The sequence below is a fragment of the Dromiciops gliroides genome, chromosome 2 (assembly GCF_019393635.1).
Source record: "Dromiciops gliroides isolate mDroGli1 chromosome 2, mDroGli1.pri, whole genome shotgun sequence".
NCBI classification, from domain to species: Eukaryota; Metazoa; Chordata; class Mammalia; order Microbiotheria; family Microbiotheriidae; genus Dromiciops; species Dromiciops gliroides.
In genome coordinates, this window is record NC_057862.1 from 409,157,062 (window position 1) to 409,183,410 (window position 26,349).

A 26,349-nucleotide genomic window follows, 5' to 3' on the forward strand; every position below is an offset into this window, starting at 1 on the left:
TATCATAAAAGATGATTAGATGGTTTCAATTACATAAATTTAAAACACTTTTTTATGGAAATAATGTTACTAGAATAGAAGAAGCTGTTCATTGTGGAGTGGTGACATCTTCTTAATAAATATCTCTAATAACCGTCTTATACCCAAAAGAAGAATTGATAAAATTATGTTAAAAATGCTCCAATAGAGAAAAAAAGATATGAAACAATGATCAAAAGAATAAATGCAAACTCTCAAAAGCCATGAGGAAATGCACCAAACAGAAGTGAAATTAAAATGAAAATAACTCTGAAGTTGCGCCTCACTCTGATCAGATAGTGAAAAATGACAAATTATGAAAAAAATTAATGTTGGAGGGATTGTGAGGACACAGAATAAGTAATATACTGTGTCTGAAGCTATAAACAGGCCCAATAGTTCTGGAAAACAAGCTGTGGTTATGCCAAGAAAATGTATGCCTTAATGACAAAGAGAATTGAGTGTGTTTGAGAAGGGTGCAAGGGTTAAGCAATGAGTAAAGTGAGATGAAAGATAAATTAAACAAAGGAGGTAAAATTTCTTTCCTTTGTCACAAAGAAATACAAATTCTGGCATTTACAGGGTGTCCCAAAAGTTTTACTATAGTTTAGGGCTTTAATAGTTTAAATATTTTAATCTTTAATAGTTTGAATACGTAATAAGACTTCTGACACACCCTGCATAATACACTCATGTGAGATAGATATATATATATATATATATATATATATATATATATATATATATATATATATATATATATATATAGTGATAAAATAATGGGATTTAGCAGATACTCAAAGACCCACCTGGAGATTAATCTAAACTGATTGAATCAAGTGAGAGTGATTGACTGCTGATTAGCCTACTTCAAAGTTAACTAGATTGTAATGACACCTGGCTAGCCCTTAATGGATTTGGAGGATGCCAACCAATCAGCTTGAAGCAGTGTGTAAGGACCGCCTCTATTCCAGACCTATAAAAAGCTTCCACAATCAGTTTGCTAAGGAGTTCCTGATTAAAGCAGGCTGGTGGAGGAGGACTTGAGGAAGAACCCAACCAGGCTGGAACTCTATTGGAGATAGGCCTTTTCTTAACTTTCTGAACTCCATGTTAATACCTATATGTTTTAATAAATGTTTAATGCCCAAAGACTGGTGCTGAAGCTTCTAATTTAAGGTGATCACACAATATAGGTTTAAAAAATCACAATATGTATGTACATGCATATTAAAAATGGTTAATAATTTATTCATTTAGATAAAAACCATGATTTCAATGCTTAAGGGATCTGTAATCTAGCTAATGTGGATATTTCTTCTATTAATGGAAATCGCAATCACTCTAGTTTTTTGTATTTTGTCTTAGACTAACTATGATACTATGTCTGAAAAACATGGCAAGCCGGTAATGAGCTTCAATGAGCTGAGCAAGGTTGGGCCTCAAACAAGATACATATCCTCAGTCACTAGACACATATTTGAAGCCTTTTCAGCTTGGTAAGCCCAGTTAGACTGTGCATTCTTCAGGCACAATCTTCAAGAATGGGTGACACCTCCACAGCACAATGAAGCATTAAGGGATGACCCTGGTGGAGGGGAAAAAGAAGTGGGAAAAGTTCTAGTTTCATTCTTATGCTATAGTAAAATCCAAAAGAGGCCACTAAATCTGAAACTGTCTATATCTCTGTTGATGTCATAAATAAAAATCTATTCCTTGCTACAATTCCAATTCATTTTATTTAATAAAAAACAGAAATGGTATAAAATTTTTATTTCAAAATAAAATTATAATTTTATTAGGGGGCAGCTAGGTGGCACAGTGGATCCAGTCTGACAGACCTGGAGTCAGGAAGAATAAACTTCCTGAGTTCAAATTTGGCTGCAGACACATACTATGCCACCCTGGGCAACTCATTTAACTGTGTTTGCCTCAGTTCCTCATCTGTAAAATGAGCTGGAAAAGGAAATGTCAAATCACTCCAGTATCTTTGCCAAGAAAACCCCAAATGGGGTCACAAAGAATCAGACATGACTAAAACATCTGAACAACAACAAAACTATAATAACATTTTTACATCAATTGACAAGTCTAGTTCTTCTAAAGTTAAATGTCAAACATGTGCATTGACCTATCAAGAAGTAAGTGGGTGTGGGGAAGTGTAAAAATGGTTTTCAAGGTAAAAGAATTAACCTCCCATCTATCTATACTTTCTAGAATGATATTTAAATGAAAGAGTAGAGCCTATTCTGGGCAAAGCTGATGATTTTAAGAAATGGATGATAAAACTGAAAAATACAATGTGAAAAATCCTTAGTATGTTCTTAAAATATTCTATAAATTACTCACATGAGATCTGGATTCTCTTGGCAGCAGTGAACACAGAGTCTGTCTGTTTCGATTATGGGCATCAAGATCCACAAATATAACAGACCAAGAACATCCCTAGAGGAGAAGATGAACTTTAATCAGATAAATGGTTTGGGGAAATTTTTAGTCACTATTATCTTTTTTTTAAACTTTTACTGATCTTTTGCTTTTACAACGCCTTTATTTCCTTACATATCCTAGCCCCTTCCTTTATGCAAAGAGTCATCCATAAAAGCCAAGTAAAAATAAATAAGAAAAGAAAAGGCAGTTCAGCAAAACAAACCAGTACATTAATCAACGTTAACAGTATGTGCAGTGGCACCTTTCTAAAAGTCTGGACTGCAGCTTAAAATATAAGTTAAAAAAACAACAAAGTACATGATTGCTTGATGAGAGATATAAGATAGTAGATTGACTGAAAAATATCTGAGGGGCTTAGCAGACAGTTATCTTAATATGAACCAGTCCCAAAAGGCTAATGCAAAATTAGATCTCATTAAAAAATAAATAGAAAAGAAAGAAAGAGGAAAAGGACCCACATGTACAAAAAAAAAATATATTGCAGCATTTTGTGGTATCAAAGAACTGGAAACTGAAGGGGTACCCACCAATCATGGAATGGCTGAACAAATAATAGCTAATAAATATAATGGAAAACTATTGTGCTATAAAAATTATAAAGGGAATGGTTTCAGAAAAACCTGTAATAACTTATTGAATAGATGCAGAGTAAAGTGACCAGAACAAAGTGAACAATTTACACAATAGCATTATTACTGTAAAGATGAACAACTTTTTAAAACTTTAATTTTTCTAGTACTAAACATTTTTATTTATAGTTTTGGGTTCCAATTTTTATCCCTCCTTCCCTCCCCTCCCTCCATCCCTGAGGTGGTAATCAATTATGTATGGGTTATACATCTATGATTATATAAAACATTGCCATATTAGTAATTTTGTAAAAGAAAACTTGACTAAAAGAAAAAAATGAAAAAAGTGAAAAATAGCATGCTTCAGTGTGTTCGATCAATATCAGTTCTTTCTTTGGAGGTGGATAGTATGCTGCATCAATAGTCCTTTGGGATTGTTTTAGATCATTGTATTGTAGAGAATACTTAAGTCATTCACAGTTCTTCATCAAACAATATTGCTTTCTCTGTGCACAATGTGCTCTTGATTCAGCTCACTTCACTATATATCAGTTCATACAAGTCTTTTCAAGGCTTTCTGAAATCATCTTGCTTGTCATTTCTTGTAGCATGATAATATTGCATCACCATCAATTACCACAGCATAGTAGGCATTCCCCAGTTGATAGGCATTCCATTGATGTCCAATTCTTAGCTACCACAAAAAAGCTGCTATAAATATTTTTGTACAAATAGGTATTTTTCTCTTTTGGGGGATGACTTTGGGATATAAACCTAGAAGTGGTATTGCTGGATCAAAGGGTATGCACAGTTCTATAGCCCTTTGGGTTCCAAATTGTTCACCAGAATGGTTGGATCTTTTCACAACTCCACCAACAGTGGATTAGTGTCCCAGACTTCCCACATCCCCTCTAAAATCCAATATTTTCTACTTTTATTATATTTGCCACTCTGATAGGTGTGAGCTGATAACTCAGAGTTGTTTTAATTTGCATTTCTCTGACCAATAGTGATATAGAGCCTTTTTTTATATGATTATAGATAACTTTGATTTCTTTGTCTGAAAATTGCCTGTTCATAACCTTTGACCATTTATCAATTGGGGAATGACTTGTATTTTTATAAAATTGACTCAGTTCTCTACATAATTAAGAGATGAGGCATTTATCAGAGATATTTGTTTCAAAAATTCTTTCCCAGTTTTCTGCTTCCCTTGTAATCTTGGTTACATTAGTTTTGCTTGTGCAAAACCTTTTCAATTTTATATAATGAAATTATCTATTTTACATTTTGTTTTACTCCCTATATCTTCTTCGATCCTAAATTCTTCTTCTGTCCATAAATCTGAACAATAAATGATACTATGCTCTCTTAATCTGCTTATGGTATCATCCTTTATGTGAAAATCATGTACCCATTTTGACCTTATTTTAGTATATGGTGTGAGATGTTGGTCTCTACTTAGTTTCTGATATACTGTTTTCCTGTTTTCCCAGTAGTTTTTGTCAAATAATGATTTTGTTCCAAAAGCTTGGATCTTTGGGTTTATCATATATCAGATTACTATAGTAATCTACTATAGTGGAATTTGTACCTATTCTATTCCACTGATCCACCTCTCTATTTCTTAGCCAGTACCAGATTGTTCTAATTATCTCTTTGTAACACAATTTCAGATGTAGTACTGCTAGACCACCTTCTTTCATATTTTTTTCATTGATTCCCATGATGTCTTTGAACATTTGTTTTTCCAGATGAATTTTGTTATTATTTTTTCTAGATCTATAAAATATTTTTGATAGTTTGATTGGTATACCACTAAATAAATTAATTAACTTAGGTAAGATTGTCATTTTTATTATATTGGCTCTGCCTACCCATAAGCAATTAATATTTTTCCAATTGTTTAGATCTGACTTTATTTGTGTGAAAAGTATTTTGTCTTTCTGGTCATATAACTCCTGTGTTTGTCTTTGCAGGTAGACTCCCAAGTATTTTATATTGGCCACAGTTATTTAAAATGGAATATCTCTTTTTATCTGTTGTTGCTGGACTTTGTTAGTAATATATAGAAATGCTGATGATTTATGTGGGTTTATTTTGTATCCTACAACTATGGTAAAAACTTTTTAAAAAATAATAAACATTTTTATTTAAAGTTCTGAGCTCCAAATTTTATCCCTTCTTCCTTCCCTCTCCTCCCCCCTTCCCTGAGATAAGCAATCAGATGTAGGTTATATATGTATACTTATATAAACATTATCATATTAGTCATTTTGAATAAGAAAACTTAAATAAAAGAAAAAATGAAAGAAAGTGAAAAATAACATGTTTCAGTCTGTGTTCAATAAACATCACTTCTTTCTTTCTTTTTTTTTTTTGGTGGGGGCAATGAGGGTTAAGTGACTTGCCCAAGGTCACACAGCTAGTAGGTGTTGAGTGTCCGGGACCAGATTTGAAGTCAGGTCCTCCTGGCCTCCGGGGCCAGTGCTTTATCCACTGCACCACATCAAACAAGTACTAGAAGTTATCATAAAAGATGCCCCTCATTACTTCTTTCTTTGGACGTAGATAGTATGCTTCATCATTAGTCCTTTGGGATTGTCTTGGATCATTGTATTGCTGAGAGCAGTTAAGTCATTAACAATTCTTCATCAAACAATACTGTTGTCACTGTGCACAATGTTGTCCTGGTTCTGCTCACTTCACTATACATCAGTTCATATAAGTCTATTCAGGCCTTTCTGAAATCATCCTGCTTGTCATTTCTTTTTTTTTTTTTCAGGACAATGAGGGTTAAGTGACTTGCCCAGGGTCATAGCTAGTAAGTATCAAGTGTCTGAGGCCAGATTTGAACTCAGGTTCTCCTGAATCCAGGGCTGGTGCTTTATCCACTGAGCCACCTAGCTGTCCCTGCTTGTCATTTCTTATAGCATAATAATATTCCATCACAATCATAAACCACAACTTGTTTAGCCATTCCCCAATTCATGGGCATTCCTTTGATTTCCAATTCTTGCCACCACAAAAAGAGCTGCTAGAAATATCTTTGTATAGATATGTCTTTTTCTCCTTTTGGGGATGACTTTGGGATATAAACCTAGAAGTGCCATTGCTGGATCAAAGGATATGCACAGTTTTATAGCCTTTTGGGCATAGTAAAGATGAACAACTTTGAAAGACTTAGGAACTATGACCAACACAAGAACTAAACATCATTTCAGAGGACTTATGATAAAACATATTGCCTACCTCAGTGTGCATAATGAGATGGATTTTTTTGAACATGGTCAGTGTGGTTTTTTCCTGATTATGTTTGTTTAAAAGGGGGTTTTGTTTTTCTTGCCAAAGTTGGAGGGGAGAGAACTGGAGAATGAATGTACATCACTGTGAAAATAAAATTGAATGGGTTTTTTTAAGGAATAGAGATTAGGACTAGGGTCCCTTTGAACTCTACCCTGGCCAGACCATATCCAAAGTAATCTGTTTAAAGAGTCAAATGAAAACATTTGTAAAAGGCTTCGTATAATGACTGTTCCATAGTAGGCAATTAATAAGTACTTGTTCCCTTCTTCCCCTCTTTCTTCACTCTCCCTTTCTCTATGCCACATATGGGAAATAATTATACCTAGAAAGTTTTCAGAAGAGAGCAACCAGGATGCTTAAAGCAATTAAGCTCCTGTCATAAGATCTTGGGTTGAAGGAACTAGGGGCATGAGGTGTAGAGAAAAGAAGTGACTTTAGTGGCTATACCAATTATATTTAAGAATGCAGAGGCTGTAATTAGGAAGGATTGGAATTTGCTTGACCCCAGAAAGAAAAACAAAGAGCTTTGAGTAGAAGTTGGAAAGAGAAAAATATGGACTGTATGGAAGGAAGCAGTTCTTGGCAATGACAGCTGTCCAAGGATGGAGTGGATTGTCTTCATGAAATATCCTTCACAATAGGTCTTCAAAAAAAGGCTAGATGGCCAATTATCAGATGCATTATAGAAAGGATTCTTATTCAAATACAAACTGAACTAAATATGAACTCTAACGTCACTTCCTAGACTAAGATTTTCTATTTTTTGCTCTTGGCAAGGCAGCAAATTTAATCAAAGGTGTTCTAAGTAGAAAAGAAAGGGAGACAGAGAAAACTGATTCAATTTGTCTATCAAGATAGATACTAGTTACAATGTAGAAAGAATAGCAGAAGAGAAGCCTAGAAAACTCAGGGAAAAAAAGTCACTGCTTTAGATTTATGGATGACAATTCTAGTCAGTAATTTCAATTCAATTCAACTGAATGAGTATTTTTTAAAGTACATGCTATATGCCAGACACCGTGCTGGGTTCCAGGGATAAAAATCAAAAATAAAAATTCATTCTGCCCTCAGAGGGTCTATATATTGCTGACAGTAAACAGCAGGTGGACAGAGAAGTAATTATATAATATAACCAATACGAAATAAATTGAGTGGGGGAGGGAAGAGGACATGCAATTAGTAATTATATAATATAACCAATACGAAATAAATTGAGTGGGGGAGGGAAGAGGACATGCAATTGATGGGATAATGAAAGGCCCATATTATGTAGTACATGAACTAAACATCAAAAGAAAGAATTCCAACAGGAAGAGGTATAGAGAAAAAGAATTCCAGGCTCAGGAAAAAGCTTTTGCAAAAGCATAAGGGTAAGACATGGAGTGCTGTGTTTGAGGAGCTGCATATATGATGATTTGGTGAGGCATTGGGGAAAAGTAATGTCAAAACAATTTAGAAAGATTAGAGTCAGATTGTAAGGGATTTGAAATGCTAGAATAGTTTTTATTTTATCCTAAGGGCAAAAGGGAGCCACTGAAGCTGAACAAATGGAAGTGACATGGTCACTTGTGCATTGAGAGGGTATGATCCTGTTAAGAAATGTAGGAACCAGATGGAAGAAATATGGTGAAGAGTATTTAAGTAAAGGTCAATGGAGGAAGAAACAGAAGGAATTTTGCCTTTGAAGTATACAACAAACCACCTGGACAGAAGATAACTGCGCAATGCAACAGATACACGATACATTCCTTCAGTTACCTACATATCAGTTAGAACTTTCTCTCTGGCCAAAGCAAGGTAATTAATATTTGTCATGTCTGCTGATGTAATCCTTCAAATGGGGGAACCAATTAGAAGAAATTTTATTCTAGATCAAATTCTCAATAACAAGGAAGAAATTGTTACCGAGGTGAAAATGATGGAAAGATTGGAAGAAAATGACCTCTTTACCTAAGAACTTGGGGATAGAAAAGGGGATAAAAGGTAGCCATAGTTTGGCATGCACTCTAAATTTTGGGAGTACAAATTTTTCTTTTTTGAATTCTTAAAATATCATTTAAAATTCTCCTTTTTTCATGTGAATGTAACAAACCAACAAATATAAATATTTTCTTATACAAAGAACAGAAAATGATGAAAACATGAATCTCTATTGTGTAGTTTTTTGTATATATTTAACACAATAATACCAATGCTGCCTGCTTGTCTGGATGAATTTCCTTCTATTTATTTCTGTGTAAAAATCTGTTTTTTTTTAATAAAATTTTAACCTTTTTTTTTTTAACATTACCATAATTTCCTCCAGAATCACTCTCCTGCCTCCTTCCAGAAAGCAATCTTATACAACAAAGAGCATTTTTTAAGACAAATAAAAGGAAAAGAAGAGGAAAAGCAAGCAAAACTGATCAATACATCAAAAAATTCTGAACATATTTACAATGTGCCACACTTATGGACATCTCACTTTTGTGAACATAAAGAGTAAGGATCTCTTTTCATATCAATTTTAACCCATGTTTGTTCTTTATAATTTTGAAACATTCATTTTTTCGTAGTTGTTCTTTCCATTTATATTGGTATAATCATTGTATATATTTTTTTTATTGCTTCACCCTATATTAGGTCAGATAAATTTTTCTGTGCTTTCTCTGTGATTTTTTTCTGTGCTTCTCTATATTGATTACTTTCATCGTTGTTGTTTTTTATTTTAATTTTTTTTAAATTTTTGAGGCAATTGGGGTTAAGTGACTTGCCCAGGGTCACACAGCTAGTTAAGTGTTAAGTGTCTGAGGCCGCATTTGAACTCAGGTCCTCCTGAATCCAGGGCTGGTGCTCTATCTACTGCGCCACCTAGCTGCCCTCATCATTGTTTTTTAAAGGACAGTCATTTTCTGTTATATTCATGTACCACTATTTGTTTAATCATTCCCCAATTAATGGCTATCTTGCTTCCAGTTCTTTGCTATTTATTTTTTTAAAAGGATGCTATAAATATTTTGATGTTTATGAGTCCTTTCTTCAAACAATGGCTTCCTTGAGATATAAATCTAGTAGTGTAATCTCTGGATAAAAAAGTATGGAGATTTTAGTCATTTTATCAGAATAATTCCAAAATGCTTTCCAAATGATTTTATTGATTCATAGGTCCACTGACAATGAAACAATGTGCCTGTCTTCCCATAGTATTAAGGATTCCAATCATTTCTAATCTTTGCCAATTTATAGGTTGTAAAGTGAAACCTCAGGGTTGTTTTTAATTTTAATTTCTCATATTACTAGTAATTTGAAGCATTCTTTCTTATGTTTGTTAATAATTTCTAATTCTTTTTTGAGAACAATTTTTTGCATTTGTTAATAGTTTCCAGTTCTTTTTTTTTTTGTGTGTGAGAACTGTTGCTTCTTACACCTTAATCACTTATCTGTTGTGGAAAGGATACCAAATGCTTATCAGAGAAATTTTCTAGATTTTTTTCCCATTTCAATCACTTCCTTCCATCTCTTAGGTTCAAAATTTTTTTTTGTGAAGAAGCTTTTTAGTTCCATGTAATCACAATTATCTATTTTATCTTCTGTAATTGTCTCTATGTCTTGATTGGTTAAAAATACATCTCTCTATAGATGTGAAAGATCTTTGCTGTCATATTGTTTGCTTTCTTCATGTGTAAGGGAGGATAGGAGGAAAGAATTTGGAACTCAAAATCTTAAAAACTGAATGTTAAAAATCACTAAATAAGTAATGATATTTTTATGGGTTTTTTTAAAATGAAAGGTATACTATCTATTTCTCTCCTAAGTTTTAAAGGTATTACCTCATATATATAATGGGGGGGGGCAATGAGGCATAAGTGACTTGCCCAGAGGCACACAGCTAGTAAGTGGCAAGGTAAGTGTCTGAGGTAGGATTTGAATTCAGGTCATCCTGATAGCTGAAGGCTGGGGGTAGTCTAAGTAGAGATAATCTCTATTCAGGGGTCACAGCACCCCCCCCCATTAAAAAAGTTATATAATCTTTGAATTGATAGCCTAAAGCTATGCTTCATTAACCAATTAGATTTGATTGCTGTTTGATGAACCACCTACCATTTGGAAGGTTAAATGAACTAGAGGCCACCACCATGATTGCCTTTGGTCAGAAAAAGCCAAAAAAATCATCCTTTTATTAATAACATGACAGTTTTATTAATAAAAAGATTAAATTACCAAGAAACTGTCTCTCAAATTTTTAATCACCACATCTCTGGGCATGTTGTGTTTGAGAACAATATGTTTTGCTCAAATAGAGAGCATATTTTCTTTCAATGTTACTGCTTTTTGTTTCTCTTTTTCCAGATTGTCCTCCACTCCCTCATATTTTCATTTCCAATTAGCTATCCCTCTCTTTTGTTCTTATGGTGATACTTGCCACCCTGGATTCACATTTTTCTACAATTTCAATTATTTTGATGTTCAGGTCATAAATTCTACTTTCAAAATTCTCATTTCTCTTTTAAACCATTCAGGAATATCCTGCTACATACTTTCTTGAGGATCCACAGGGTCTCTGACTCATCAAGTGTTGATTCATTTTCCTTTGTCTTGTACTATTTATTCATAGATGTCTTAACTCTTTCTTTGATCTGGAAGTCAGAGAGATGGAGGCCATATTGCCTTCTGCTATTATTATCTTCCCTATTGGCTTTTCTGTATATGCTCAAGGTCTTTAACTGAGTGGGTTTTTTTTTTCCCTCCTGATATATTTGGTAAATTCAGGGTTCCATTTTTAAATTTTTTTTTTATTTTACCTAATTGCTCACTTTCTGATTCCTTCCCCTTTGACAGAATTTTCCCTTGGGGCCATACATTTAAACTTTCTCAACCTCCTTCCATACTGCATAATTCACATTTCCCCATAGTCTCTGATCCAAGACATTTGAGGAGAGCATAACTGGTACTAGCTAGATATTGGGCCAGTTTCTATAGGCAAACCTGGGGTCACAGAAATACTCTGGCATCTTGCCCCATTTCCCTTTGTTTTTTTAGTTCTCTTCTTGAAGACTATTGCAGCACAAACATTGCATTACTAGACAGAGCATTCTTCAGCCTTCTGGTTTCCTGCAGTCTTGCAAAAAGGGCAGAGGAGGTACAGTTGAATTCTGTTGCAAATCCATGGCTGGTTTGTGTAGCCCTGCCAGAGGAGGTGTACAATGGGGATGAGGGTGTTGAAGGACTATGTTAGAGATTAGCCTTCATTGCTTTTAGTTCACTTGGTTTGAATCTCTGTAGGGTTCTTGGTGTCCCAGACTATGGATACTGCTGAAATTGTTTTATACATAGTGTATAATTCCTATTGTGGAGAGGTTTAAGAGATCACGTGGAACAGAGAAAGTGTTGATCATGTAGTACATAAATGAGTTTTCCAAGATGTTTTCTTGATGTTTTTTCATTTATTTTTTCTTTTATCAGTATCACTACATTCCCCCCTCCAATTCTAGAATTCTCTTCTCCACAGAAAAGCCCTCTATTCACAGAATAACAGAACTTGAATAAGAAAGACCCCAATAGCCATTGAATCCAATCCTAACAACAAACAACAACAACAACAACAACAACACAAAAAGGAACCTCTACTATCACATAGAAAACCCCTCTCCATTGCCTTCATAGACCTGACCAAAGCATTTGATATGGTTAACAGAGAAGGTCTTTTCAAAATTCTCTTGAGAATTGGTTGCCCTCCTAAACTCCATAGTCTCATTCGCTTCTTTCATTGCAACATGCAGGGTGTTGTACAGTTCAAAGGCAATACTTCTGAAACATTCAGCATAAACAACGGAGTTAAGCAAGGATGCGTGTTTGCTCCCACGCTATTTGGAATTTTCTTCTCCATGCTGTTGTGTCATGCTTTTGGTTCGTTAATTGATGGCATCTATCTGCATTCCCAGTTGGACAGAGGCCTGTTCAGCGTTTCACGTTTGAGATCTAAAACCAGAGTGAGAGGTAGCACCCTTAGAGACCTGCTTTTCGCCGATGATGCCTCACTTGCCTGTCACTCAGAGAGTGAATTGCAGACCTTGATGGATCGCTTCTCCCAAGCTTGCACGGACTTTGGCCTAATCATAAATCTTAAGAAGATGAAAGTCATGTGTCAGAGTGCTATGTCACCTCCATTGAAACACATCAGTAGCTACCAGTTAGATGTCATAAGCCAATTCTCATATCTTGGCTCTGTTGTCAGCGACAATTTGTCACTTGATTCTGAGATCAATTAGAGGATTGGGAAAGCTACTTCAACCATGGCTAAGCTTTCCAAGTGTGTCTGGGAAACAGTAAACTGACAAGATGAACCAAATTTGCTGTCTATAGAGCATACATCCTGAGTACCTTACTGTATGGCAGTGAAACATGAACTAGGTATACTAGACAAGAGAAGAAGCTTAACAGCTTCCACATGCGCTGCCTTCGGCACATCCTTGGCATATCTTGGTCAGATAGGATCACCAACACAGAAGTGCTCCAATGCACGCAACTTCCGAGCATCTACACGCTACTGAAACAAAGACAGCTGCGCTGACTCGGTCATGTGCACCACATGCAAGACAGGCCCATTCCTAAAGACCTACTCTATGGCGAGTTAGCCTCAGGCCAAAGACCTGCTGGATGCCCCCAGCTTCACTACAGAGATGTATGCAAGCAAGACTTGAGGGCTCTGGGAATAGACATCAGCAGCTGGGAGGAGATGGCCAAGGACCGTGACCCATGGAGTTCAGTACTCAGGAGCAGCTTGCATACAGCTGAGATGGGCCTTCAAGCTTGGGAGGAAGAAAAACGAATGAGACGTAGGAACTGACAGGCAACAGAGAGCACAGTTTTCCGATGTCCTCGTTGTGGCAGGAGCTGCAGCTCCCATATCGGACTGCACAGCCACACTGTGGCCTGTGGCTCTTCAAGGCGCTGATCCATGGTTGTCCACGACTGGTGGAAGCCTACTATCACATATCACACAAGTTACTGTCCACCATCAAACTGAAGACACTCAAGGAATAGGAATCCACCACCTCTTGAGGCAGGTGATTTTATTTTTGGATAGCAATAGTTGTAAGGAAGCTTTTCCTAACACTGAAACTAAATATGCCTCTTTACAACTTCTACGTACTGACCCTACTTCCACTCTCTAGGACCAAAAAGAAAAAGTCTAATCCCTCCTTCATCTGACAGCCCTTCATATACTCAAAGAAAGTTACCATGTCCTCCCCACCCCCACCCAGGGTTTCTCTTCAGGCTAAAATGACCAGCTCCTTCACTCATCATCAAAAATCACATTGTTAAATCCAATGGCCTTTTCTCAGTCTTCATCCATTTTGACAAGTCTGCAGTTTTTGACACTGTTAGACTATCCTCTCCCTTCTAGGTACTTTATTCTCTTTGGGTTTGTGTGACTCTACTCTGTCCTGGTTTATTACCTATATTTATCCTTCTTATGGGTTCTTTTGAAGGTTATTTATTCCTGTCCTGCTTCTTATTCATAGGTATACAACCAAGAGCTCGGCATTGGACCCTAAGTTCTCTAAGTAAACTTATTAGCTTCCAAGGTGCCAAATGCTATGTACAAATGACTCACAAATCTACATATTCAGGTTTCACTTATCTCCTGAGTGCTAATCCTGCAACTCAAACTGTCTGCTTGACTTCTCTACCTAGATGTCTCACAAGTCTTTCAAACTCAACATTTCTAAAACAGAACTTATTATCTTTTCCCCTAAACTCACTCTCCTCCTAACCCCTACTTCTGAAGGAGTAACTATTCCCTTTAAAATATATAGTGAAACAAAATAAATCCATATGTTAGCTGTGTCTGAAAATGTATTTCATTCTGTACCTATTGTCCACCACCTTTCTGAAAAGAGGTGGGAAGCATGGCCCATCCACTGTTTAGGAAATCATGATGCAGCATTCTTAAGTCTTTAAAAGTTATTTTTATTTATAGCATTATAAGTCATCATTTAAATTTTTCTCCTGGTTCTTTCATTTCATTAGGCATCAGTTCATAAAAGTCTTTCCAGGTTCTTCTGTATCTAACGCTTTCATCATTTCTTACAGCAAATTAATATTCCATGTCAATTATATCCCATAATCTGTTTAGCCATAACCCATTTGGTGGACACTCACATTGTTTCTAATTCTTTGCTATAACAAAAAGTGTTGGTATAAACTTTTTTTTTGAATACATGGATCTTTTTTCTTTTGGGGATTTATGATAGTGATACCCCTAAGTAAAAGGGGATGCAGAGTTTAGTGACTTTGGGGGAATTTGTTTCAAATTGATTTCCAGAATGTTGGTCCATTATATGCCAATCCTTTCAAGGCCCCTCCAAGAATTGTAATTTTCCTATTTGTCATCTTCACTCATCTGATGGATATGAAGTGGAACCAAAGAGATATTTTAATATGCATTTCTCTTATTAGTAGTAATTTAGAACACTTTAACCATATGGCTGTTGATAACATTTACAAGATCCACCTCTTCATATCCTTTGCTAGAAAATAGAAAATACACTTATTTACTAGAAAATGTCTGTTTTTCTTTTATTCATTCATTCATTCATTTATTGGTTGGCAGTGAAGGTTAAGTGACTTGCCCAGGGTCACACAACTAGTAAGTGTTAAGTGTCTGAGGTCAAATTTGAACTCAGGTCCTCCTGAATCTAGGGCTGGTGCTTTATCCACTGTGCCACCTAGCTGCCCCCATGTTTTTCTAATATATATTATTTTTCTACATACTTTAAATATCAGATGTTTATCAGAGGAATTTTCTACAAAGATTTTTCCCTGGGTAACTGCTTCCCTTCTAATTTATAACTGCATTGATTTTTAATTTTTGTATTCATAGTTGTCTTTTTTATCTTGTGATCCTTCCTGTTTCTGCTTTGGTCATTGTTGTGAGAAGTATCTACTTCCTTTCTCCTCTAATTTATTTATGATATGACCTTTCATTTTTAAGTCATTTATCCGTTTGTAGGATATTGTAGCATATGGTATGTGATGTTGGTCTAAGTCTAATTTCTACTTTGCTATTTTTCTTGACATTTTTAATTGAATAGTGAGTCCTAACCAGGAGTTGGTGGCATTGGAATTATCAAATATTATGTTATATTGATTGCTTCTGGGTCTCATTCTTTCTCAAAGTCCATATCCAAACAGTTGCCAAGTGTTGCCAATTCTATTTTTGTAAAATCTTCTGTATACACCCCCATTCTCTCCTTTGACATCACTACCACCCTGGTCTAAGCCCTCATTACCTCAATAGATCTTGTGATTGATTTCCCTTCCTCAATTCTCTCTCCATTCTAGTTAATCCTCCAGTCAGCTATTAAGTTGATCTTAATTAAGCATAGGTCTTATCCCACCCCCTCACCATGCAATGAACTCTAGTGGTTCCCTGTAAGTATAAGGATCAAATATAAAATCCTCTGACATTCAAAATCCTTCATAACCTGGCCCTATATTACCATTCCAATCTCATCTCACCTTTCTTTCCTCTACACACTCCATGATACAGTGACACTGGTCTCTGCTTGAATAAGACACTCCATCTTCCAATTTCATTTTCACTGGTTGTCCCCTATGCCTGAAATTTTCTCCAACTTCATCTCTGTTTCTTGCTCTCCTTGACGTTCTTCATATCCCAATTAAAACATTACCTTTCACAATTAGTGCCTTGCCTCTGTTATCTCCAATTTATATAGTATACATCTTTTTTGTACATAGTTATTTGAATGTTGTCTCCTTCATTAAAGCTGGGAGCTCCTTAAGAATGGGGATCAGGGCAGCTAGGTAGTTCAGTGCATAAAGCACCAGCCCCAGATTCAGGAGTACCTGAGTTCAAATCTGGCCTCAGATACTTGACACTTACTAGCTGTGTGACCCTAGGCAAGTCACTTAACCTCTACTGCCCTGCAAAAAAAAAAAAAAAAAAGAATGGGGATCGATTTTTACCTTTCTATCTCCAGTGCTTGGCACAGTAACTGGCACATAGTGTGTAATAAATACTTGTTGACTGTGTATCTAAAATCAGTTATCTTATCTATTTAACCAGTAAAGAATAATTTTGATGATTACTGCTTTATAGTACAGTGTGATATCAGATGCTGCAAAGTCTCCTTCCTTCACCATTTTTTCCCATTATTTCCCTTAATATTCCTGACCCTTTGCTTCTCCAAATTTATTTTATTTTTTTTTAATTCCTAAAAAATAATTTGTTGGGAATTTTTCATAGTATGACTCTGAATCTATATATTAATTTAAGTAGAATTCTTATCTTTATTATGTTGGTAATGTCAAACTATGAGCAATTAATTTCTCCATTTATTTAAGTCTTCCTTTATTTCTGAAAGTGTTTTATAGCTTTATTCATATAGTTTCAATATGTTTCTGAATATATTTCAAATACACAGCAGTTATTTTGGATGAAATTTCTTTTTCTATTTCTTTCTATTGGTATTATTGAAACATGAGAAAACTGATAGTTTTGTAGGTTTATTTCACAACCTGCTACTTTACACAAGTTATAAATTGTTTCATTTAATATTAGTTGGATTTCTAGGGTTCCTTAAGTAAAGTATCATATCATTTGCCAAAAGCTATAATTTTGGTTCCTCTTTGCCAATGCTTACTCTCTCAATTGCTTTTTCTTGTTTTATTGCTATAGTTAACATTTCTAGAAGTATATCAAATGATAGGGATGACCATGGAGATTCTTATTTTGCCTAATATATTTTTGGAAAGATTTCTGCATTACAAATAATGCTGGCTCTTGATTTTAATTAATACTATTTACCAACAGAGAAATGATCTACTTATACCTATTCTCATTAATGATTTTAATGTAATGTGTATTAGATTTTGTCAAAAGCTTTTTCTGCAACTATTACCGCAATTTTAAGGTTTTTATTGTTTTTGTAATTAAGGTGCTCTATTATCTTTATTGTTTTCCTAATATTGAACCAAACCTGAATTCCTGGTATAAATCCAATCTGGTTACAGTATGTTGTGTTTTTTCAATTTGGTCGTAGCATCTTTGCTAATATTTTATTCAATTATTTAACATCTATATTCATTAAACACATTGCCTAAAATTTTCTTTCTCTGCTATAGCTCTCCCAAGTTAATTGCTAGTATCATATTTGCCTAAGAGAAGGAATTTGATAGGATCATTTCTTTCCCTGGGATTGCAAATAAATTATGAAATATTGGAACTAATTTTTCTATAAATGTTTGATAGCATTCATCTATCTGTATATCCAACTAGTTCTGGGGAGGGAGAAGTTGTTATGAGGACAAGGGATGACAGGGGATTTTGCTTGTTTTCTTTGACTCTTTGTGCAAAAGGTAGAATAGGAATGGCTATTTATGTAGAGAGACTTAATATCAATTGGGACTTAGCAAGAGATCATCTTGCTGTCTTTAATGAATTCAAGTCACCAATATGAACTAAGGTACTGTGAGAACTGGCAAATATAAATATTGAACCATTGTCAGTGACCTCTGAAAGGTTACTGAGCAGATAGATGTTCAGGACAAAAGATGGGTAAATATTAACTTGATTTTTTTTTAAATGAGAAGAGAATTGCTAACTACAGGCCTGTTATCTTGACTTTGATGCTTAGCAGGATAGTGAAAATCCAGAAAAGGAAGTGGGGATGACAAAGAGTCTGCAAGGCTTCACCAAGAAAGGATTATACCAGAATAACCTTATTTTCTTTTTTTGAGAGCATTGCTAGAATACATCAAATGCTACACACACAACCACAACACACAAAGCTGGTTGATTGGCAAGTTGGTCTGGGGTCATCTAGGACCAGGAAACAGGCCTGGTGAGGGAAGAACCTGATTCTCCTTAAATCATACCACCTGGGACTTCTGAAGCTTGGGATACTGCAGCCTGGAAACAGTGCCCCACTTTAAGGAGCTAAAAGTCTAGTAAAAGAAAGGCAAGATGAGCCAACAGAGAAAGGTGAGGACCATAGAAAGTTTCTTCAGTAACAAGGAAGACACTCAGAGGAAGATGTCAACATCAGGGCCCCTATATCTAAAGCTTCCAAGAAAAATACGAATTGGTCTCAGGCCATAGAGGTGCTCAAAAAGGACTATGAAGATAAAATTAGAGAGGTAGAGGAAAAAATGGAAAGAGAAATGAGGGTGATGCAGGAAAGACATGAAAAAAACCTCAACAGCTTGAAAAGTCAAATGGAAAAGGAGGTACAAAAGCTCTCTGATGAAAATAATTGCCTAAGAATTAGGATTAAACAAATGGAAGCCAGTGACTTTATGAGAAACCAAGACACAATAAGCAAATCCAAATGAATAAAAAAAAAATAGAGGGCAAGGTGAAATATCTTCTGGGAAAAACTGCTGAACCTGGAAAATAGGTCCAGAAGAGATAATTTGAAAATTATTGGTCTACCTGAAAACAATAATCAAGGAAAGAGCTTAGACACCATCTTCCAAGATATTCTCAGGGAAAATTGCCCTGAAATTCTAGAAGAAGAAGCTAAAATAGAAATTGAAATAATCCACCGATCACCTCCAGAAAGAGATCCCAAAAAGAAAACTCCTAGGAATACTATAGCCAAATTCCAGAGCTCTCAGGTCAAGAAGAAAATATTGCAAGCTGCCAAAAAGAAAGAATTCAAGTACTGTGCAGCCCCAGTCAGGATAGCACAATATCTAGCAGCTTCTACATTAAAGGACAGGAGGGCATGGAATATGATATTCCAAAGGGCAAAGGAAATGGGATTACAATCAAGAATCACCTACCCAGCAAAACTCAGCATTATCTTTCAGCGGAAAAAATGGGACTTTAATGAAAAAGAAGACTTTCAGATATTTGTGATGAAAAGACCTGAACTGAATGTCAAATTTGACTTTCAAATACAAGACCCTAGAGAACCATAAAAAAAAAATTGCAGCTGGGGGACATACCTGGGGTCGTACCCCTGGGTGACTATCTTGTGTCTGAGGCCAGGTTTTAGCTGGGATCTCCCTGGGTCCAGGGGTGATGCTTTGTCCACTGTGTCACCTAGCTGCCCCATGATGACATCCTTAGGGTTAAATTGAGGGGTAAGGGGAATGCACTGGGGGAGGGGGAAGGGCAGAAGTGAAATCCTACATGAAAGTAACAGGAAAAGGCTTATGGAGTAGGGAAAGAGATAGGAGAGGAACAGGGCAGTAAATTAATTTTACACTCATCAGAAAAGGCTCAAAGACCTTAAACTCATCAGAGCTGCCTCAAGGAGGGACTATCAGACACACCCAACTGGGTGGAGTAATCTATTTAATCTGAGACTTCAATCTCATTAGAATTGGCTCAAGGAGAGAATAATGTACACACTCAATTGGGTAGAGTAATCTCTATAACCCTGCAGGAAAATAGGAGGGGAAAGGGAAAAAGAGAGAGGGGCAAAAGAAGGAAGGGGAGAGTGAGGGAGGGGACAGACAGAAGCAAATCCCTTTTCAAGAGTGATAGGATGAATGGATAATAGAATAAATATCATGGGGAAGGGAATAGGATGGAAGGGAAACAGTTAACAATAGTAATCATGAAAAAGAGAAAAGGGGGGAGAATTGTACAAAAAATATTTATAGTAACTCTTGGTGGAGGCGAAGAATTGAGAATCAAGGGAATGTCCATCAATTGAGGAATGATGGAAAAAGCTGTGTTATATGATTGTAGTGGAATAGGTTTGTGCTACAGGAAATGACAAACAGGATGATCCCCGAAAAACCTTGAAAGACTAATGAACATTGATGTATAGTGAAGTGAGCAGAGCTGAGAGAATATTGTGTGTAGTGACAGCAGTTCAATGAGTAATTATGAATGACTTAACTACTCTCAGCAGTGCAATGATCCAAGACAATCCCAAGGAACAGTGAGGAAGCTTACTATGCACACCTATAGAAAGAACTGATAAAAAGAACACTTGTGGATTGTACATATATAACCTGGTTGCTGTATTGTGGAGGGGGGAGGAGAGGGAGGGAGGGAGAAAAATTTGGAACTCTAAATCTTATGAAAATGAATGTTGAAAACTACCCTTACATGTAAATGGAAAATAAAATAAAAATTTGTTGAAAGAAAAAAAAATGCTACAGATAGTTTTTCTAAATTTTAACAAAGTTGTTCATATTGTCCTTTTGGATAAGATGGAGTGAAATAAGCTTGATAATAACATATTTAGGAGTCAGTTAACAAAAAATTATTAAATGATTATTATATAATAGAGGATTCAGGTATAATTTAATGACCAGACCCCAAGAAATGTCATTAATGGCTCTATGTAAACTTGGAAGTAAGTCTTTATTCAGAATGCCTAACTCATTAATGAATAATTAACCTGCAAGTTGACAGAGCTGGGAACCAAAAAGATCTGAGTCAATTAAAATAATGGACTGAATCTCATTAGATAGATTTGATAAAGATAAGTGTAAATTCTTGTGTTTGTTTAAAATCTTGATTTCACAAATAAAGATGGGGTGTTATGTCTAGGAAGAATTTTGAATGAGCAGTATCTTGGGGCTTTGTGAACTCTAACTCAAAATGAGTAAATGATATGATACGACCAACACAGAAATTTGTTTTCCTTTACTATACAAGTTTGTACCAGTGCCTTTGCTTTTCTTTTGTTCTCAATTGGGGATGAGGGAAAGGGAGATTGAGAGGTTAAAAAGGTGGATTTTTGATTATTAAAAATTGATAATTTTTAAAGGAAAGATGGTCCACAAAGAGCTAGATAATCTTTATTATATTCTACCCTGCTGTTGTTGTTTGTCTTTCATTCTTTTTTTTTGGCAGGGCAGTGAGGGTTAAGTGACTTGCCCAGGGTCACACAGCTAGTAAGTGTCAAATTTGAACTCAGGTCCTCCTGAATCCAGGGCTGGTGCTTTATCCACTTCACCACCTAGCTGCCCCCATTTGTCCTTCATTCTTGAAGAAGACTGTGACATCAGGGTGATGTCATGACTTGCATTGAATTGGATTTAAGTGAGGAAGGGCTGTGCAAAGTCATCAGCCTCACTGTCTCCTCCATAACCACTTAGGTCCAATGTCAAGATATATATTAGGATGACTGGAGATGGCCCCGGATTTGTTTAAGACAATTGGGGTTAAGTGACTTGTCCAGAGTAACACAGTTAGTAAATGTCTGAAGTCAAATTTGAACTCAGGACCTCCCAACTTCAGGGCCAGTGCTCTATCCACTGCACCACCAAGCTACCCTGCTAAGACCACATTTGGAGTATTATGTTGGCCCTGGGTAGCACATTTTTAAAATAATAATAATAAATTGGAAAACATCCAGAGGGAAACAACTAGTATGGTGAAGGCACTTAAGGTCATATAAAAAAATTCTAATAGCATCTTATATTTTGCAAAGTATTTTTCATATATTATCTCATTTTTAGCTTTATAACAAACCTGTGGGGAATGTAATATATTTGTTGTTTATTTCTATTTTATAGATGAGGAAACTGAAAGGGTAAGTGATTTTTCTGTTTTTGTTGTATAGTTGTTTTTCAGCTGTGTCTGACTCTTTGTGACCCCATTAGGGGTTTTCTCAGCAAAGATACTGGACTGTTTTGCCATTTCCAGCTCATTTTACAGATAAAGAAACTGAGGCAAATAGGCTTAAGACCTAATCTGTCCAAGGTCACACAGCTGGTAAACATTTGAAGAAAGATTTCAACTCCAGAAGAGTCTTCCTGACTCCAGGCATGGCACTCTAGCTGCCCTCCAAAAGCTGAAGGAATAAATGAGGAATTAAGTGCCAGAAGTAGAATTTGAACCTGTCCTTCTTCCTGATTCTGAATCTGACTCCCTAGCTATGTGATCCTGCCTCAAGATATATAAGGATTGAAGGAAATTATAATGTTTATCTAGTAAAAGAGAAGACTTAGGAGGGAAGAAATCGTCCTTTAAATACCTGAAATTTATCATATGGAAAAAAGATTAAACCTTCCATACAAACCATGAGGCCAGAATTAGAAGCAAAGGGTAGAAACTGAGAAGCAAATTTAGGTTCAAAATAAGGAAAAACTTTCAACAATTTAAATAACCAATACATGAAATATGCCACCTCCAGAGGAAATGGAGTCCTCCAGGGAGTGGTCTTCAAACAAAGGTTGAATAACTACTTGGATATACTGCAGAGGGGAATCTTGTCAGATAAAGGCTAGGTCAGAAAGTCTATGAAGTACTTATACAACTCTAAGATTAAGTGAGAGTTCTCTAACTACAAGATGACAAATTAAAAGTATTTATCACTTCATAAAGAGTCTATAGAGTGAAAAAAAATTTTAAATTTTAAAAAAGAGAGAAAGGATGCTGTCACAGAGTTGGAATAATCTATAAGTATTTATAATCTAATTTTTAAAACCAACAAAACTTTAAAAATAAAGAAAATTAAAAGAAAAAAGTCAAAGGAATGCAAAAAAGTGAACTTGAGCTTATACAATTTTAGTTGATATGTCTGTGATAAAAGGAATATTTTATACAACATAACTTTTAAAAATGTGACCACAAACTACAATTGTGTTTTTGCCTATCTGTATAAGAATAATATTTGATTAAAAATGAGGAGAAAATTGCACTTATGATATGTTGGTTAAAACTGCCAAATTTTTAACAAGAAAGACTTAAAACTTGTCAAGAAAACTATCTTAAATGATTACAATCAAAACTGGTATAGATTAAATTATAAAATACTGCTTAAAATAAATAAAGAACTCAAAGAACTGAAGGTTTATTCAATGCTTATAGTAGGTCTTTATATATTAAAAGTGATAACAGCTTTCATTTTAAAATTTTGTATTATCATACGTAATGGCTAAAATTCTAGCTAGTCTGTCTAAAATATCTAATGGATGGTCGCCAACAAATTATAAGCTTTAGCAAGGGTTAGACTTTTAAGGATTTATTAAAGAGAATAAGAATTTGGTGAAGAGAGAGAGAAAGGCCTAGATTCTTCTATCTATTAAAGGGAGAGCACATTTCTAGCTCCCTTCTCCACCAGAGTCCTCAGCAAAGAGAGAGAGTCAGAGCACCAGGCTCCCCCTTCTTCCTCCCACATGCAAATGTCACTTCCTGATACCAAAGAAAAGACGCATGGTCTTGCCCTCAGACCTTCACCTCATGGCAGAGCTTTTCTACAGTAAGTCTCCAGCAGGTGGCGTCATTCCAATCGTTACACATAAAAGATAGAATATTTTGATTATATGAAATGGAAGAATTATTGAACATGAATTAAATGAACAGAACAGAGGGGAAAAGTCAATGGGAAAAAATTTTCCACTAATTATCACTGATAAATATTGGATATCCAAGATTTAGAGGGAATTAGCATAAATCTTTAAGAGCAAAATCCATTTCCCAATGCATGAGTGGTCAAATGATATCAACAAATGTTTCTCAAAATAAGAAATACAAACTACTAACAATCACTTGAACGAATACTCCAAAACATCAACAAAAATAAGGAAAATACAAATTAAAACAACTCTGGGGTTTCACCTCAGAATTATGCTAAAAAAATAACCAAAATTTCTATGCCCTTTAAATAACTGCAAATGGCTTGGTAAAAGAATGAAAAGGTATAATCATCCAGATGAAGTACTGTCAATGTATTTGGTCAGGAATTATAGCTAAAACTTTTCCCCCTTCTATCTGCAAAAGTGCATATGCTAGAAATATACTGAATGAAATGAAGATACAGTGGCCTAGTGCATTTCAAAAGGGCAAAAAGAAAGACATCAGGAGAGGGAGGTGTTCTGTATTTCATACCACATGAATGTTGGCTTCTGAATCTCACCCTAATTCTGTTACTTTTTAGTGCATTCACCCTGGAAACTAAAATACCCTGAATGAATCAATCACAGTGATTGAGCTTTCAAGATCAAGAGGTACTAGTTTTGAAATCTAAATATCAAAATCATTGGACTGATATTTTCATTCACCCTTGTTCCCTCTTGCATTTTAGCTCATACGATAAAATGTTGTCTTAGCAAGAATGCTATTTTTCATCCCCTTAAATCTGACAAGTGAATAAATGAAAGGGGCAGGAATGGAACTGACTACTAACAACTAACTTATCACTAAATTTTAAGTTTTAGTACTTGAGCTGACAGAGGCTAAGCAAATGTTCGTAAGATCATAGAATTAGAATGATAGAGACCTTAGAAGTCATTTAGTCCAAATATTTGATTTGACAGATGAGATAACTGAGGCACAGGAAGGGGAAGTAAGGAATTTGTCCAAGGTCACAGAATTAAGTGGCAGAGTCTGGTTCAGAGTCTTAGTCCAAATCTGACTCCAAATCTGGTGCTTTTTCTACAAAGCCATGCATACAAGAAGACTATGTGTATTGGCATTATGTAGGACAGAATGGGAAGTTAGACAAAAAAAACACAAAAATTCTTAATGACAAAAATATAAAATTTAATATGATATATGAAAAGTAACAAATGAAGAGTGAAAATAATGTGACTGGAAGAATACATAGGCAGAAGAGATGTGGATCGGTTAGAGCAGACAAGGAATACTACATAGTGCAACCATGAGCAACTTCTTATAGAGATGTGATTAAAGGAGAAGATGAAATAAAGACATAGGGTATTCTGGTAGGGTAGAATATACCATGAATAAATGCACAGAGGAGGGATACTTAGGTCTTGTTTGGAAAGTAGTAAGTAGATAAGGAAGTGGTAGGAGCAGTCATTTTATCTTTATGCCAATACTTAGTTCATAGTTAAAAGCAACCTTAACTTCTTAAATTTGTGCAAAAAGAAAAGTTACTAAGCCCCATTATGTATATAAAAGCAAGAAGAGAATTAGAAAAGCGGACAAATACTTGATTCGTTTGACCAATATGAAAAGGTAGTTTGGATTTCTAGTTTGAATTTACTACTTTGTTGCTATATATTAATTACATTAACTATAGTTCCTGAATCCCCATTTTATTTTATTTTTGGTGAGGCAATTGGGGTTAAATGACTTACCCAGGGTTACACAGCTAGTAAGTGTCAAGTGTCTGAAGCTGGATTTGAACTCAGGACCTCCTGATTCCAGGGCCAGTGCTCTATCCACTGAACCACCTAGCTGCGCCCCCCCCCATTTTATTTTGTATTGTTCAGATATACCCTTAGAAAAACATTCCAAAATGCAAAAATTCCATCATTTTACCAAATCTCTAGAATTAGTTAACAAGGTTTATACTTATTCTTATTAAAATGATTAAATATTTGATTTTTCATAATTATAGACTTATTATTCTCCTTTTAAAATTATTCCATACTCTAGGTCCCAAATTACAATATGGATGTCTAGTGAGCTAAAAGACATCTAGGTCCTATCAGCAAATATTATCTTGTGAGGGGATTATTTTTATGGTTCACTAGGAAAATTGACATGCTACAATTATCATTACCTAGTTTAAACCACCAATCACCATTTATATCTGAAAATATCAGAGATGACTGTACAGTGCTGAATATTCTGTATGCCATAAACAACTTCTCTAGTCATCATGTTTTAATTTTGACCAGCTCATGTCTATAATTTGAGGAAAAGGAATATGAGAAGCTATGTATACCATATGTATATTTTCTGTAAAGTGTCTGATTATCTTTAAAGATATAGCTTTTTATCTTCTATTTCCTGAATATATTCTGGCACTTAGAGTAAGATAACATGTTTCCAAATGATAGTTCAGATGTTTCCCCAAATTAAGTTTTTATTCTTACTTTGTACCTTAATAAAAGTGCTTTCACATATAAAGAAATACTACTTGAACCTTTAACAATAATGTATGTGCTTTGAGCTACCAAGTTGTTGGAATAAATTGGTTGAAACCTTTATACTCTGTCCCAATTCTCCTTACAGGCCACAGATTATATTTTTGTAGTGGTTGGATAGTCATGGATACAGTCTGTGACTATGAAATAGATTATCTTCTCAGTTCAAAGCAAACTGGCTCTATGT

General features: G+C 35.2%; 1 protein-coding gene across 4 annotated transcripts in view; it reads right to left on the bottom strand.

The window, feature by feature from the left end:
• PHKB (phosphorylase kinase regulatory subunit beta) overlaps positions 1–26,349 on the bottom strand; it is a 250,960-nt gene that overhangs the window by 117,322 nt on the left and 107,289 nt on the right. For all 4 annotated transcript variants that reach the window (XM_043983714.1, XM_043983715.1, XM_043983712.1 and 1 more), the window contains one exon: positions 2,368–2,463. In XM_043983714.1, coding sequence (XP_043839649.1) covers positions 2,368–2,463 — 96 coding nt within the window. The remainder of the gene's footprint in view (positions 1–2,367; positions 2,464–26,349) is intronic.